This window comes from Dipodomys spectabilis, unplaced genomic scaffold (genome assembly GCF_019054845.1).
Source record: "Dipodomys spectabilis isolate Male_0828 unplaced genomic scaffold, ASM1905484v1 ptg000188l, whole genome shotgun sequence".
Taxonomy (NCBI): Eukaryota; Metazoa; Chordata; class Mammalia; order Rodentia; family Heteromyidae; genus Dipodomys; species Dipodomys spectabilis.
In genome coordinates this window covers 153,077-170,512 of record NW_024870865.1, presented here as the reverse complement: position 1 = coordinate 170,512, position 17,436 = coordinate 153,077, and the positions used below count along the sequence as shown (strand labels likewise).

The window sequence follows — 17,436 nt, the reverse complement described above, 5'->3', positions numbered from 1 at the left end:
TTCTGGCTGGGTGGGGAAAGGACAGGGGGCTGGCACGGTTCTCACGTGGAAGGGCTCGCGAGGCCCCCGGGGGCCTGCAGGCCTCCGCCCCTGCCCTGCAGCCCTCCGCCCCTGCCCTGCAGCCCTCCGCCCCTGCCCTGCAGACCTGCTGCCCCTGCCGCCCCTGCCCTGCAGCCCTCCGCCCCTGCCCTGCAGCCATCCGCCCCTGCCCTGCAGACCTCCGCCCCTGCCGCCCCTGCCCTGCAGCCCTCCGCCCCTGCCCTGCAGACCTGCCGCCCCTGCCCTGCAGCCCTCCGCCCCTGCCCTGCAGACCTCCGCCCCTGCCCTGCAGACCTCCGCCCCTGCCCTGCAGACCTGCCGCCCCTGCCCTGCAGCCCTCCGCCCCTGCCCTGCAGACCTGCCGCCCCTGCCCTGCAGCCCTCCGCCCCTGCCCTGCAGACCTGCCGCCCCTGCCCTGCAGACCTCCGCCCCTGCCCTGCAGACCTCCGCCCCTGCCCTGCAGACCTGCCGCCCCTGCCCTGCAGACCTGCCGCCCCTGCCCTGCAGACCTCCGCCCCTGCCCTGCAGACCTGCCGCCCCTGCCCTGCAGCCCTCCGCCCCTGCCCTGCAGACCTGCCGCTCCTGCCCTGCAGACCTCCGCCCCTGCCCTGCAGACCTCCGCCCCTGCCCTGCAGCCCTCCGCCCCTGCCGCCCCTGCCCTGGAGGCCTCCGCCCCTGCCCTGCAGACCTCCGCCCCTGCCCGGGAGCAATGTCTGGGGTCTGGGTGGAGCCTGACCCGGACACCTGCGCTCCCTCCCAGGGCCGGGCGCAGAGGCTGCCCCCGGGGACAGCGGACTCCCGGCTCCCACGACAACGGTGCCCTCGCAATGCCAGGCGCGGGCGCGCCTACCATCCCAGCTACCCAGGAGGCTGGGGCCGGAGGTTCGTGGCTCGAGGCCCACCTGGAGCAGAGAAATTCTTGAGTCTTATCTCTCCAGTTAACTAGCAGGAAGCCGGGAGGGGAGCGTCTCAATCTGCCAGGAGCCTGTGGCGGCGTGAGTTCAAGCCCCAGTACCGGCACACAAAGGCCAGGTTTCCCCTTGGAGTCCCGGATAGACCTAGAAGACAAACTGTCCCGGCAGAGCCCCGCTTCCCGCCGCCCCGCGCCGCTTCCCGCCTCGGCCGCGCGGGGGCGCAGTGTGCGCACGGGGGCGCAGTGCGCGCATGCGCGCTCCCGCGGGCCCGGCGGCTCCGGGCCGCCAGGGGTCGCTGTGGCGGCGCCGGGGCCCCGCGCTGTCAGCGCCCGGGACCGCCGGGCCCTCTTGAGCACGGCCTTACCGGTTCGGCGGGGTGAAAGGTTGCGAAGATGGCGACGGCCTTGGGCGAGGAGGAGCTGGACAATGAGGACTACTACTCGCTGCTGAACGTGCGCCGGGAGGTGAGGCCCGCGGCGGGGCGCCGGCGGGGCCGGGGCCGGGCCGGGTGGCTCGGGAGGTGGGCGCCGGCGGCCCCGGCTGGCCCGGAGGCCGCGGCCCGGCGCGGAGGCCGCGTGACCCCGCCGGGTGCGCGCCCGCCGGCCGGCCGCGCTGTCCCCGCCGCCGCCTTCGCCCCGGGCGCCGGGGCTCCAGGCCGGCCTCTGCCGCCCGCCCCCCGCCAGCCCCGGGCGGCCGGGGCGCCGCGAGCGCGGGGTCCCCGCAGGCCCGAGGCCCCGCGCCGCCGGCGGGGACGGGGAGCCCGGGGCCCGCGCCCCGGCTTGCAGCCGACCGGGCGCCTCGTGGGCGCCAAGGTCAGGGCCGCTCGGGCGCGGCCTGGGCGCCGCCGGACCCCGGCCGGCCGCCCGCCTCGGCGGCTGGCCCGCGGGGCTCCCCGGGCGGGGCGCGGGGGCGCGGGGCCGGGCGTCCTCACGCCGCGCCGCCCGGCCCCCGCCGCGTCCCGCCCGCACGGCCGCCGCCTTGTGCGGAGTCGGATGCGTGCTCCCCGGGGACTCCCGCTCCCAGCCCCCCGGCGCGGGGCGCGGGGACCCGCCCAGCCCCGCCCGAACGGGAACACCCGGCCGAGCGGCCGCCAGCGGCCCGCCGGCCTCAGCTTGGCCCCCACCAGCACGACGGCTCTGGGTCAAATGCTTCTCTGTCCAAAGAAGCTCCTTAGCGAACTCGTTTTCTTTTCCCAGTCCTTGGGAGCAAAGCCGGCCTTGCTCACCAGCCACTCCTAGCTAGTCGATTGTCAGTAATCGAACAGCCTTACTGAACCCCTCCTGAACCTGGGCAGCCACAAGCGATCAGGAAGACCCTTGTCAAAGGTATAACTGCCGTCTGTATCGCACTGATGGATGGGAGAAAAAGAAACCCTTCTTTAAAAAACGTTCTCTTCTACTTCCTATGAGTGAAGGCACTTCCCACATTTACGGCCGTAGCAGAAGTCCTTAGTCTCTGGTGTAGGCTTGTCAACAAATTCATCCTGTGTCTGCTGAAATTTTCTGACTCCCGAATCTACCAGAAGTTCCCAAGGTAGTACTAATAGTAACCAGATATTTTATTTATTTGTTTCTTTTGTCGGTCGTGGGGCTTGAACTCAGGGCCTGGGCACTGTCCCTGAGCTCTTTTGCTCAAGGCTAGTGCTTTACCACTTTGTGCCACTCTGGTTGTCTGGTGGTTAAGGAGATAAAAGTCTCACGGACCTTCCTGCCCCAGCTGGCTTTGAACTGCAATCCTCAGACCTTTCCTGAGTAGCTAGGATTACAGGTGTGAGCTGACAGACAGCAGCCAGCTAGATTTTTTTTTTTTTTTTTTCAAAATCAAACTGAAGAAGAAGTAACCTGATTTCATTGAGGAAAAAGTAATGATAATTGTTGGAGATTCTTGAGCTGTCCAGTGACAGGAAGTGAGAGCCTCTTCCCACCAGGACTGTGCAGCACCTTGGGAAGAACATCCTTAAAACTTTAGGTGCTCATGGAGTTCAGACTTTTCTCTAGAGATCACAAATAGAAGAAGCCTCCACAAAACCAGGGTATTGGTTTAAAAACCATAAGCATTATCCAGCTGAGGTAACAGATGTCAGAAAGCAACCAAGACTCTCTTTTCACATGTCACAAACTTGGTGGTCTCACCCTAACTTTGGATTAGAGAATGAAGAGGCAGCTAGACAGTCCAGCACTCTGCTGTACACCAGCCTGTCGTCTGGAATGGTTCCCTTTCTCGCCTAGATTTCCTGTTGACAGCAGAATCATCATCTGCTTGCCCCAGATGGGAGCGGGAGGGAGGAAGAGAGCTAACCAAAACCTGGTTGGCTTTCTGGTTTAATGTTGTTAGATGCGTGGTTAAGTTCTAAAATTTAACTCACCTGAGATTTCTGAGATGTTTATTTATGCTTAACAGGAAACCCGTGAAGGGGGGCGGTAGCTGAGCAGTCCAGTGTGTACATTATGTGAGATACGTGCATCAAACCCCACGTGGCAAAACAGAACAGTGAATTAGTGAAATTTTCCAGATCCTTAAGTGGCCTATAGAATGTTTAATTACCATAACTTAAACTTAATTTATTCCTAGATCCTTGAGTCTGATCCCTCCTCTATCGGTGCCACAGTGCCTTTGAAGGAAGTTCATTTTTACTGTATGTCCTTCAGCAATGTCTATAGCCTGTTTGAAGATCTCTGGTCCCAATTGCTTTAGCCTTAAGTAACCAATCTCTTTTTCCAGTTCTAAACATTTTTAAAGAAAACATAATTATTAATTAAAGATAAAGCTTTCAAGATAAAAACCATTTGGGTCAGGGTGAGGCTCAAGTGGCTGAGTGTCTGCTTAGCAGGCGCGAGGCCCCAAGTTCAAACTCTAGTACTACAAAAAAGAAGAAAAGACCCAGTGTGGCTTCTACCTTCCGGAATGGCTGGGAAACGAAAAGCCCAAACGTATCACCTACCAAGAAGATATTTCCCAGCTTCCTGAATCTGCCTGCCTTCGCTGGAGCCTGTGCCTTTATGGCTTTTGGTAGTGGTTTCTCTGGCTGCAGGTCACACAGCCAGTGTGAACTGACATTGGAGTTTGGACTGCAGGTGGGAAGAGAGAGCTGGAGCAGTATAGGAAGGTCCACTGGTCACTGAGTCCCCACAGTGGAGACAGCAGCACCCCCTCCCCCTCCAGGACAACTCAGCTACCCACAGCCCTGGAGACGAGACTCAATCAACCCCCTGAGCCTGATTTCTGGGGGGCAGGTGGCTGAACATTCATTCATGGCCATCTAACCTCCATGTTGGGATTAATCTAGTCTTGTCTTGTTTTTTGAGATAGAGAGGATCTTGCATTGTAAGCCCTAACTAGCCTCCAACTCTTATCCTCTTGCCTGTCTCCCAAGTGAGTGCTGGAATTAGACTGGGCTTAATCTGTAGTAAAGATGAGTCTGAGAAGGTCAGTTCTCGAGAGTTTCCCATCTACTACATTGTGTCCAACCTCTGCTATTTATAACAGTGACCCTGGTTAAATAGGTGCATTGGGCATGTAGGGCTAAACCTGGCTGCTACAGCCAGAAATTACCCAGGTAACCACATTCCTTAGGGTGTACTTGGAGCCAAGAGCCTGAGAAGCCGGCACTTCAGCCAGGCTGGAATGACCTTGAACAAGTCTTCAACTGGGACTGGAATGACCTTGAACAAGTCATTTAACCTCAGCACCTCCATTTAGTTACCAGAGCGAGGGAGGAGGCAGCAGTCCTAGAGGCCGGGTGTTCAGGCCTTGCAGCAGGCAGCTCTGTGCAAACCCCCCCCCCCCCCCCCCGGAATTTGTGCCTGCATGCTTCAAGTTTGACCTTTTACTGGTCGCAGTAGTGTGCTCTGTGAGCACTCCTGAAACTGTGGTGCATGGACTGCGTAAGGGCTGCCATGCAACAGGTGAGGGTGCACGTGGACGACTCAGTTAACATCCATCTGATTTGGCTAAACGCGAGGTTTTAAAAGCCATTCACAGTTGGGAGTGTGGCTTCACAACAAAACTTGTACATAGAAAGCAGATCGCTGCCAGCTGAGCCCTGCTGACGGCTGTAACGCCAATCAGCGTTTGGGCTGGGGGGGGGGGGGTGCGAGCTTGCTTAGCAGGCACGGGCTCTGTCTGGGCTCCGGCCCCAGCACCCATGAGGAAGAGACAGGCAGACAGAGGCCCTGGGTACCTTCCCCGCAGCACAGAGAGCAGACAGCCAGACATCCTGCCAGAGTTATGCTAAGCACTAGGTTATGAATTTCTGAAGTTTTCTTTACTCTTTTTGTCCCAAACACTGTGTTTATTCTCAGAAGACATAAACTGTTCTTTCTGAACTGTGCTTTCTTGCAGCGCTGACTTGGTCATGGGAATTAGGGGTAAGCGTAGAGGAGGGTGCAAACCCATGGATAATCCAGAAAATGGGGTTTGAGGTAGACAGTGAGAACCACGGATGGAGTTGTCAGCTCTCCGCACCCGACCTGGAGGAGAGGGGCAGGGAGCAGAGGGTGGCAGGGTGGCCACCTGTGGTCTTGCCTCTGTGGGGAGGGGGCTGCTGAGGATCGCAGTCGTTCCTGGTCTCCTCTCAGGGTAATTGAAGGACCACAGGCGGCCACACTTAGAAACGAGTTGTTTCTTTAATGAACTGGAAGCCAGTTATTACATTCCTGGGTTGGACATTTCAAATAATTGTTTCTTGAAATTTTTATGCCTTGGTTTTGTATTATCTACCCAAACTTCTTTTTCTCTCTTGAAGAGAATTCCATGGAACGCTTTTGTGTTTGCTGTGAGTTGAGTAATGTAATAATAGAGAAGGAAAGATGGACGTGCAAACTGTGTGTTTTCCATGGCAATGGAATTTGGGTGCTTACATTCATTAAACTTCCATCTGAATTTATCTATTTTATGTATACCTATTTGCTCTAGAAAGGAGTTAAGACAACTAAGAGATGAATAGATAGAATAGCGTGCACTTTAAAAGGGGGGTATACATTTCAGAAAGATCACTGGGATTCCATGCCTTACTTCTGCTCCTGCGCGCACGGCCCCCACTCCCTGGGGAAGCTTGGAGCATAGCCATGGATGGGGGAGGGGCTGTGGAGTCGTGGGTAGCTCTGCTATGGAGAAAACCACTGGGCACTCCGCCTCACCAGTGCACAGTCTACCCTCCCTGGCCTGGGAGCCAGAGAAGCCCTCTGCAGAGAAACACAGTAGCCTCTGCCTGAGCCTGGGCCGCCAGGGAGGGGGAAGGCCACACTCCCAGCGTGAAGACAGGATCGCAACCATCTATTTTGATGGGACTCAGAAGTTGAAAGGGAACTCCGGAGCCTTTTTATTTACCGTCGTGTCTCCTGGGCACTGAGTGCACACATGTGGACCAACTGGGGAAGATTCTCGAAAACAAAGCTGTAAGTGGTAGGGAAACAGGTCCTGAGTCACTGGCGTGACCTTGGAAGGAATCTGAACTCTTGCCGTGTCTGAGGTGTGTGCTAGAGGGCGGGGGTCACAAAGGTCATGTGTGCGTGCGCTGCCTTGCATTCTGTGGTCACAGATTGTGTCATCCTGTCCTCAGAGTTTATATCCCCATCTTGAGGGTGTTGCATTGGGTGAGGTTTCAACTTTTTTCCCTCAACTCTAGGTTAAGTAGAACTCAAGGTCAACTAGAAAATGCTTAAAGTGTCAAAGGTTATTCCTAGTTGTAGAAACTTGCCATCTCTGTTCAGTTTTTGGACTCATTCCTGATTCAGTTTTCATTGTTTCTTTCTTGAGCTCTTGCCTTTTCCAATTGAAGGTAAAATGGCTGTAGGAACAGACTCCCAAATCATGTAGATGTAGTGTGTCCACCTGGCCCTGGCCTCTCAGGGTGTGTGAGCACTCATGATCGCACCCGAACCACAGAGCATTTGTTAGTGAAAGCTAGAAATGGCTGGAGAACCTCAGGAGAGCCCTGGGGAACCTGGGGCTCTGGTGAGCTGCCCCCCTGGAGTCAGAGGAACCCAGGGCTCTGGTGAGCTGCCCCCCTGGAGTCAGGGCTGCATCTGATGAACCTCCCTGAACTATTCATCTCACCACAAAACCCAGGCCGTTTCACTGTCCACAACGCAGCAGTCAATGAGAACATGGGTTATAAGTGCTCAACAGAGGAATGGGCACCTTGTCACTGTAAATACCTGTGTGTGCTTATTGGTCTTTTGAGCATAAAAGCTAGTGACGAGATAAGCATGGAGGTACCTATCTGTAATCCCTGGGGTGGCAGGGGGCAGGGTGCTGAACTACAGGCAAAGTGACATATGCTTATAATCCCAGCTACTTGTAAGGCTGGGGTCAAAAAGATTTGGGGTTTGAGGCCAGCCTGGACAAAAAGTGCACCAGACTAAACCTCAACCTATAAAAAGCTAGGTGCTGGCACCTGCCATCCCAGCTACAAGGAAGTGTAAATAGGAAAATCATTGTCAGGCCCACTTGGGCAAAAAGCAATGCCTTATTTGAAACATGATGATGACGAAGGGCTGGAGGCATGGGTCAGTGGAAAAGCTTCTGACTAATAAGGGCAAGACACTGGGCTCAAACCTCAGTACCACAAAAAAAGAAGAAATGAAGGAATACTCTTATTTACTGTAATCAGCATGAGGCCTTGATCCAGTGAGGGGGGAGGATAAATAGCTGTCCCCCCCCCCCTTTTTTTTTCCAGCCAGTCCTGGGGCTTGAACTCAGGGCCTGGACACTGTCCCTGAGCCTCTCTGTGCTCAAGGCTAGCACAGTACCACTTCTGGCTTTTTCTGTGTATGTGGTACTGAAGAATCGAACCCAGGGCTTCATTCATGCTAGGCAAGCACTCTACCATTAAGCCACATTCCCAACCCTTTCTTCCCTTTCTGTAGACTTCTTTTCACTTTCATGAACAAATTTTGGCTGGAGCAAAGCACACCAACCATTCGCTTCTCACCAGCTCTGAGGTTAGCACTACATAGTTAGTGCCCTTCCTTCTTTTGGTCCTCAGTACTTCTATTTGTAAGGTGAGAGTTCAAATAGCAGCAGCATGGGATTGTTAAATGGAAGGGAGTGTCAGCGAGATTGTTCTCCTGGAAGCTGCGTTTGGGTGACAGCTTTGAGGACCTGGAATCTGCTTTCCCTCCTCGGTGCTCGGTCCTCCTTTAGTGGCATGTGTCCTTTCCCGGTCTGCACTCGGCTCCCTGGCTCTGTTTCCAGTCAGCTCTCTGCCTTCTGGGGAAGGTGACGAGGTCAGGTTCACCTGCCCACCATACCTCACTGCCTCCCACTTTCTCCCTAGCCTTCACCTCGGATCACCCCCCAAACCCAGAGAGCTCGGTTCTTCTCCATGTAGCAGTCAGTGATTAAAACATGGGTCCAGAAATCATCACAGAACTTCAGCAGACTCCTTCCCATTCGTTTCTGGATTGGGGGTTGGCCTGTGCCCTTCGCTCGAAATTCCTCCTGCTTCCTTCAGGTCTCTCCAGATTGGGGTTTGACCAAAGCCAGGTGGGACTGGAAGTCTAACCTGGAGCTGGAGCTTCATGCATGCTAGTCGCGTGCTCTGCCACTAAGCCCTGCCCTTCCCCTGGAGGCAGCATCTCTTCTCAGAAACCACATGCCTCCGCTTGCTTCTGGAATACAGCCCAAACTTTGGCTCCATTTCCATAGCCCTCATGAGTTGATGTTTTATAGCTTATGTCTTGTTTGTGACTATGTTTTGCCTCCTTCCTCATGGTCAGGGACTGTGGCTGGCTGCTTCCCACGTGGTGCTGGAACGTGCCCTGTCCAGTCATGCAACACTGAACATTGTAGTGAACTACGCTGCATTTGAGAGAGCACTCATAGGAGAGTCTGACCGGCGTGCAAGTATGTTCTGTGATGTTTGCACACCAACATAATCATCTACACAGAGTACTCCTCAACATACCCCTGTTGAGCAGCCCGGGACCACGTAACAAGTGTTTGCTGAGTGAAGAAGCAACTGGGTAGATGTCCAAATTAATTTCCTGCCTGTTTCCTGCCTACTTGTTTCTTCTTGCCAGTATGCTCAGTGTTACACTCCTGTTGACGTGAACCTATTTTCCCCTGAAATGCCTCCACCCTTCCTGGATATCCAGAGCAGATCAGAATCCATCTTGTGTGTTCCTGTTTAGCTCTCTTTCCTTTGCATTCTAGTTGTCCTGAACTTAAGTCTGCACTGTGATGTTAGCATTTCTGGTTTCAATTACTTGGTTAAATCCACATGTAGTTGAGGGCATGATGCCTAGAGCCTGGCTGACATTCACTTAACTTGCTCATTGACGGGGTGCTTAGTCTCCACATGGAGCCTGCCTTGTGGTGCGTTTTACTTTGCAGAAGGCCTGTGTTCTCCAAGAATACATTGGCAATTGCCACACTGAGATGGTTCTAGAGGAGCTGGTTATTGGATGGGATTTCCTAGTTGTCAGTTGGTAAGTGTAAAGTTCCCTTATGGAAATGACTTGAGGTGAGGAAATGAGCAACTCCCAACGAGCAGCGACACCTGCAAGCATCATGCCAGAAGATGAAGCCAAGCTGGCCTTTCCGCTCGGGCAGCCATCCATGTCTCCTCTTTCCTGTCCTCATTGCCATGGGATAGGTCGCCTGCGGACAAGCGTTTGCACCAGCAGCAGTAGTGACAGTTGTAAAAATAACTGGCTTCCAATGGCTCAGCTGCGGTTGTGTGCGGTTGATGTCCTCTGCCTGGCTGAGTTTCTGCATTTGGTGTCACTGACTTGGCTGGACCGGAGTGTTCCTCCACAGAGCAGTCGAGGGAGAGCGGGGCTCTGTCCACGCCAGGCCTTGCAGGGCTGTGACTGGCTGAATTATTCCACGAGTGAGTGAGGAAGGGGGGGGCCATGCTGGGCAGAGCGCAGCATCGGCACAGGGTCATCGGCACAGGGTAGCACTGGGTGAAGAGGAGTTTACTGTGCCCTGTTAGGCAGTGGAGCAGTAGATGTATTATCAAGTCTAGTTCTGGGGGTGTACTAGAGAGCCTGCCTTCTTAACGGCACCAGATAATGGGGAGGGGGGTACCCTTTCTCTCCATGGAACAACCCTTACTCAGCACGACGCCTCCAGACTTGCTTGCTGGTAATTAGCGCCAAAATCTGCTTTCTCCTGTGAAGTAGATGAGCACCAAAAGTACAGATTTTTTTTTATTGGCTGATGCTGTTTATTTCGGTCAGACTACTGCAGAACATATGGACAGTAATGAATCCTCAGTTGTTGGTCATTGGGCAAACTTCCCAAAATCCAGTCGAAGAGACTTCATGGAGATTTAATTGCTGAGTTCAGTGCTAGAGATACAGCCTAGAAGTTGGAGCTTGAAGACAGAGGCTTCGGCAGAAACCTAGCATTTGCACTGTTACAGCAGTGATGGAAATGGTGAGGTGGTGGCGGTTGCTGCCTGTGCTGGCCGGTCTTCAAAGAAACGCACTCAGTGCTGTAATGATAGTGCTTGTGTGTGCTGCACAGCAGCCTGGCGCTCTCGCCTGGACAGGGCAGGTCCCTCACGCCGTGTCCCTCAAGGGCCAATACCAGCCTGGGGTCTCATGCTCCTCCCTCTGCCACGGCTCCAGAGGGTGCCTGCACCGCCAGCCACAGTGAGACACTGCCAGACACAGTCCTCGCTGCCCGAGGTGGACATGGAGCGTGAGAAACACGCCTTCAGGATGTTTGGTTGTTTCTCACTGCAGTGTCATCCAGCCCAGCACTTCACAGGCCTCTCGGTGTCACTCAAATGATTGGAGAGCCCGAATTGCTTCTGTTTCCATGGTATAAAGCTTTTGACACTCAATTAGAAATTAAAACTGAGAGGGAGACTGGCTCACACCTGTAATCCTAGCTACTTGGGAGACAAAGATCTAGAGGATTGTGGTTCCAGACCAGCCTTGAGCCTCTGTCTCAGCAGAAAAAGCTATGGTCCTCCACTCTTGTCTTTGCTTCCCAGAGGTACAGGAAGCATGGACCTGCCTGCACGGAGACTGCATCTCAACGAAACACCACACACAATCATGAGAGAAAAGCTAAAGTTACCCAAAACAAAACACCACAATCATGAGAGAAAAGCTAAGATTGCCCAAAACAAAACAAAAAAAGATCATAAAATGTCACAAACAATCATGAGAGAAAAGCTAAAACACAAAACAAAACAAAGATCATAAACAAAAGACTAAAATAGAATTTTGCTGTTGGTATATTTGGGGGGAAAAAAAGATTTCACACTTCTAACAGATGAAACTTTCATAAATCACATATAAAAGCATGAATATTCTAATAAGAAAACCATAGGAAACAAATAGCTTAGTTAATAAAAGAAGAAACCAAAAATGCAAGTAAATGTGTGGGAAATGTCCTTACTAGTAAACAACAAATTAAGATACTAGCTGGGTGCCTGTGACTCATGCCTGTAATCCTAGGTACGTAGGAAGCTGAGACCTGAGGATCACAGTTCGAAGCCAGCAGCAGCATGAACGCCCTCAAGATTCATCTCCAATTAACTACCAAAAAAAAAGGTGGAAGTGGAACTGGGGCTCAAGTGGTAGGGCACTAGTCCTGAGCAAAACCGCGGAGACAGCACCTAGTCCCTGAGTTTGCGCCCTCCCACACCCCTACTTTTTTTGGAGGGGGGGGTCGGTCGTGGGGTTTTGAACTCGGCTTGGGTGCTGGCCTTGCGCTCTTCAGCTCAAGGCAAGCGCTCTGCAGCTTGAGTCACAGCGCCACTTCCAAATGGATACTTTTTGTTTGTTTGTTTGGATGGTGCTGTGGCCACCCACCTAGGAAAAGAGTTCTACTTCCTAGAGAGGCTAGAGCCTAGACACCAAAGAGCATTGCGCACAAGTAGGGTGCCCTCCCAACAAAGCCTGGGGTGACGGTCTCCCCCTGTGTGAGGAGCTTCTGTCTGTTGCTGTTTGTAGTCTGGGTTATTCCTCTGAGGAAGGCATCCTCGGAAGGCAAAGCGCACAGAAGCTGGGCGTGCCTGCACGGCAGGCGGTCCCTATTTTCTGATCGGGATACTTTGTGTAATTGATTGCTAAGAGCTCTGTGTGCGGTTTATCCACTTGTTGCCACACATGATTTGCAGGTCTCTCCCAGTCCACGGGCTGTCTGCTCTGTTGAGAGCTTTTTTGTTTCCTGTGTCTTCGGTGTCATGTCTTAAGTCACGGCCAGATCTGGTATCACAGCAGCTAACCTCCCATGTTTAGATCTTTAACTGGATTCCAGTTGGCTTTGTGCATGTTAGAGAAGGGTTCCTTTGTTCTGTGCTGGTGGGTTCAGTCTCCTCCAGCTCTTACACATCTGTTGCAGACCCTGTCTTTCCCTGTTGAAGTGTCCACATCTTTCCCAAACTCATCTGACCACAGATGCTAGGACTGATTGGAGGCTATCCCACTGGTGTGTGTCTGTTTCCTGTTGGTACCACGCTGCACTCCACCGCTTTGTATTAAGATTTGAGATAAACAACAAATCCTCCAGCCTTGTTCTTTTCAGGACTGTTTTGGCCTTTGGGATCCCCTTGAAACTCCATATGCATTTCATTCTTGCAAAAAAAAAATCACTGGGATTTTGAGAAGGGTTGTGATAAATCTCTAAAGTGCCTTATGTAGTAAGATGTTCTAACCCTATTAAGTCTTCTAGTCCATGAGTGTCAGGTAGCTTTCCACTTATTTCTTTTTAATTTCCTTTCCAGATTATTCATTGTGATATATAAAAATGCAAGTGCCTCTCTACATCAGTGTGTGTATGTGTAAGGTTGCAGCATGTAGAACAGAGGTGATTTTACTTATTCCTCTCTAATTTAAATGGCTTTTTTTTTTCTTGCCCAAGTACTCCGGCTGGAATTTCCAGTACGATGTTGACTAGAACGGCAAAAACAGATGTCCATGCCTTGTCCCTGTTGCTGGAAATGTTTCTTCTTTCACCATTGTGTGTGATAGCCACTGCAGACTTTGATATGATGTTGAGGTCATTTCCCTCAACCCCTCCCTGAGCGTTTTTATCATGAGAGTTCAGGCTCACCAGAAGTGTTTCCTTCATCAGTTAAGGTGATCATGTGGAGCTGTGGACATGTGCCTTATATTGATTTATGTTGACCTATCCAAGAAGGATCCCACTTGATCATGGGATGTTTGTCTGTCTGGATTTTGTTTGTTCATATTTTCTTGATGATTTTTGCATCATTGTCCACAAGGATATTGATCTATAATTATATTCTTGTAGAATCTTTGTCTGGCTGACACCAGGATAATAATGGTTTCATAGAGTGAATTTGAATCTGTTTTCTCCTCTTCGGTTTTTGGAAAGGTTTGAGAGGACTTGGCATTAGTTCTTTCTTAAAGGTTTGGTGGACTCACTAGTGAAGTCATGAGGTCAGGAGATTTTCCTTTGTTGGGAGGTTGGGGTCTTTGTTAGTGGTATTTGGCATTGAACTGAGGGCCTTGCACTCTTACCTCCTGAGCCACATGCCCTGCCTTTTTTTGCCTTTGTTATTTTTTCAGATAGGAACTTGCCTCAGCCAGTTGGTCTAAGATAACAGGCATGATTGAAATGGGGAGTCACATTTATGCCCAGGCCAGCCTGAAACTGCGACCCTGCCAGTCCAGCCTCCCGGGCCTCTGGGATGTCAGGTGTACGTCATGACACCCAGCTATTGGTTGCAAAAGTCTTGTATGTCTGCCCAAGCTGGCTTTGAACTGATCTCAGGGTTACAGATATGAACCACTGGTGCCCAGCTCTGTTGAGGTGTTTTTTATTTCTAATTTTTCCCCTTACTAGTTTTAAGCCTGTTTAGATTTTCTGTTTCTTTGTGATGTCCCTCTGAGAAGTACTTTGTTCTTTTTGTAGCTCCTGCTAGTTTTTAACTGTTCCAAAAACCTGAGACGGGGCTGGGAAGGTGGCTCAGTGGTAGAGCGCTTGCCTTGCATGCATGAGGCCCTGGGTTCGATTCCTCAGCACCACATAAGCAAAAAGAAAAAAGCCAGAAGTGGTGCTATGGCTCAAGTTGTAGAGCGCTAGCCTTGAACTGAAGAGCTGAAGGACAGCGCCCAGACCCAGAGTTCAGGCCCCACAACCGGACCAAAAACAAAAAAAAACCTGAGGCTAAATTTAGAAAAGAGGGTTTTTTTAGCCAGACATTGGTTGCTGGTGCCTGTAATCCTAGCTACTCAGGAGGCTGAGATTGCAGTTCAAAGCCAGCCCAGGCAAGAAAGTCTATGAGACTCTTACCTCCAATTAATCTCCAGGAAACCAGAAATGGCACTGTGGCTCAAAGTGGTAGAGCACTAGCCTTGAGCAAAAGAGCTCAAGGACAGCACCCAAGCCCTGAGTTCAAGCCCCATGACCGACGAAAAGAGGTTTGTTTGATTCACAGTTCAGAGACCAAGGGCATGGGCATGCATCCCAGTGGCATCGCAGTGCCTGGGCACACGCCCAGGGAGACCATGAGAAGCTAAGAGCACACCTGGTCTTGTGAGAAACGTGCTGAAAACCGTGTGCTGGTGGCTCACGCCTGTCATCCTAGCTACGCAGCAGGCTGAGATCTGAGGATCACGGTTCAAAGCCAGCCCAGGCTGGAAAGCTCGTGAGACTCCTATCTCCAATTAACCACCAGAAAGCCAGAAGTGGTGCTGTGACTCAAGCGGTAGAGTGCTCGCCTTGAGCTGAAGAGTGCAGGGACAGTGCCCAGGTCCAGAGTTCAAGCCCCACGACTGACCAAAAAAAAAGAACCAGCTTGTGCATGACTGACATGTGTCACACCCGCTGCAGATTCATGTTTTGGAAATTGGTGTTAAGATGCAGTGGGCCCTTTAAGAGGCAGGGCCTGGTGGTCTTTAGGTCAGTCAGGTGTGTCCTCTGAAGAGATCAGCCTCTCCCCTCTCCTCTCCCCTCTCCCCTCTCCCCTCTCCTCTCTCCTCTCTCCTCTCCTCTCCTCTCTCCTCTCTCCTCTCCTCTCCTCTCTCCTCTCTCCTCTCCTCTCTCCTCTCCTCTCCCCTCTCCTCTCCCCTCTCCCCTCTCCCCTCTCCCCTCTCCTCTCCCCTCTCTCCTCTCTCCTCTCCTCTCCTCTCCTCTCTCCTCTCTCCCTCTATCTCTTTCTCTCTGTGGTAGAGTGCTTGCCTTGCATGCATGAGGCCCTAGGTTCAATTGCTCAACACCACATAAGCGGAAGTGGCGCTGTGGCTCAAGTGGTAGAGCGCTAGCCTTGAGCTGAAGAGCTGAGGGACAGTGCCCAGGCCCAGAGTTCAGGCCCATGACTGACCAAAAAAAAAAAAAAAAAAAAACCCCACCAAGGCCTGGTGTGTGCCACTCTGCTGTGCCGTAAGCCCCCAGCCTCCTGTGATCCTACGGGTATCTGTAGCTGTACCCTTAATGCCTCTGATTTGTCCAACATATTTGGGTGTGTCGTGTTTTTGTTTTCATTTGTCTCTATTTCTAAGGTATTGTTTTTTTAACTTCCTCAAATTTGTGGGGTTTCCAGTCTCCTGTAATGTTTTGTGTGGTATGAATCTTAAAATCTACTGAGAATTAATTTGTGTCCTAACATATGTATGGACTGTCCCATGGAAATATAGCCAGATGATTAAGATGATAAAGCTTTTCAGATTACAGCTCTTAATTTTATTACAGAAGTTTAGAAATAAGTACATAACTTTAGGTATCATTCTTAATGATATCTTATTACACCTTGAAATGATACCAGTATTTTTATGATAGTAAAAGAGATGTATGAAATATCGAACCAGTGACCTTAGCTGTTCATTTGTGATGGAGGGCCTTAATCTAACCTTTTATTGAATGTGATATTTATTAAAAATGAAACTTCTCATTCCCATTACTTAATCAATAACACATTAAGCCATTTATTCATATGATGGAAGGAGGTCTTGCAGACTAAACATTCTGCTCCCCAGTCAGCTAGTTTAATTTTAAAACTAGGAAATAACAGTGTAACCTAGAGTCAGTCAAATCCACATGTAACTTTTGCAAGATATAGAAATAACAATTGGGGGGCTGGGAATATGGCTTAATGGTAGAGTGCTTGCCTAGCATGCATGAAGCCCTGGGTTCGATTCCTTAGTGCCACATAAACAGAAGAAGCCAGAAGTGGCACTGTGGCTCAAGTGGTAGAGTGCTAGCCTTGAGCAAAAGAAGTTCAGGGGTAACGCCCAGGCCCTGAGTTTAAGCCCCAAGACTGGCAAAAATAATGATAATAATAACAATTGGAAGTTGCAGGGAGAAATTGTGTTACAGCTGCTGAGGAAAAAATAAGTCCCTTTGCATCATCACGTAAGTGAACCTACAGAAGATGTATTTTATTGTTCCTGTATTTGCTCTTATGTATATTGAAAACCCTGGGGAGCCAAGTACCAGTGGTTCACACCTGTAATCCTAGCTATTCAGGAGACTGAGATCTGAGGATTGTGGTTTGAAGCCAGCCTGGGCAGCAAAGTCCCCGTGAGACACTTTTTTGGTCAGTCCTTGGGCTTGAACTCAGGGCCTGGGCACTGCCCCTGAGCTGCTTTTTGCTCAAGGCTAGCACTCTACCACTTGAGCCACAGCACCACTTTTGGCTTTTTCTGTGTGTATAGTACTGAACAATTGAACCCTAAACTTCATGCATGTTAGGCAAGCACTCTACCACTAAGCCACATTCCCAGCACCCTGTGAGAGACTTATCTCCAATAAACTACTCAAAAAAATCCAAGTGTCACTGTGGCTTAAATGGTAGAGCACTAGCATTGAGCATGAAGAGGTTCAGGGACAGTGCTCAGGTCTTGGGTTCAAGCCCAGGATTGGAGGGGAAAGAAACCCTGGGGTTCAAAAGTGTTGCTCAAGTGGTAGATCACTAGCCTTGAGCAAAAGAAGCTCATGGACAGTACCTAAGCCCTGAGTTCAAGCCCCAGGACCAGCACAAAAAAAATAAAACCCCAGGGTTTGGTGCAGATGCCACGTTGGTAAGAGAGGCAAGAAATGCATTGTGTAATGAATGGTAATTAGGAAGGAGAAAATGCAGATCTGGAATAGTGAGACCTGTCTCTTCCAGGAGCTTTGTGCATCTAGTCAAGTAGAAAGAACATAGAAAAAAAGTGCCCATTGCCAGGCACTGGTGGCTCATGCCTGCAATACTAGCTATTCAGGAGGCTGAGATCTGAGGATTACTGTTCAAAGCCAGCATGGACAGGAAAGTTCTGGAGACTCTTAACCTCAACAAATCGATCAGCAAAGAAGGTGTAGTTCATATGGTAGAGTGCAGCCTTGAGCAGAAATCTCAGGGACATGGCCTAGTCCCTGAATTCAAGCCCTAGTACTGGCACAAAGGCCGGGGAGCAAGGGGGGTGGGGGAGGACGGGGACCATCTCCAGAGCTTGAGTGTTCACCAACAGGACTTCATAAAGGGGTGCACCTGCTCTCTGCACACCAGGGCTGGGCCCTCTCCCAATCCTCCCAGGCTCAGTACTTGCTGCCAAAGGGGTGTTGAACTTGA

The 17,436-nt window shown here is 51.4% G+C and overlaps 1 protein-coding gene across 2 annotated transcripts in view; it reads left to right on the top strand.

Moving 5' to 3' along the window:
• The first annotated feature begins 1,316 nt into the window (after positions 1-1,316).
• The window catches only part of Dnajc11 (DnaJ heat shock protein family (Hsp40) member C11), a 50,484-nt gene continuing 34,364 nt past the window's right edge, over positions 1,317-17,436 (top strand). The window contains exon 1 of one of the 2 annotated variants that reach the window (XM_042695735.1): positions 1,317-1,417. In XM_042695735.1, coding sequence (XP_042551669.1) covers positions 1,346-1,417 — 72 coding nt within the window. In that variant the 5' untranslated portion in view covers positions 1,317-1,345. Of the gene's footprint in view, positions 1,418-4,042; positions 4,224-17,436 lie in introns of those variants that run through there. The other variant, XM_042695736.1, reaches the window with a different exon arrangement.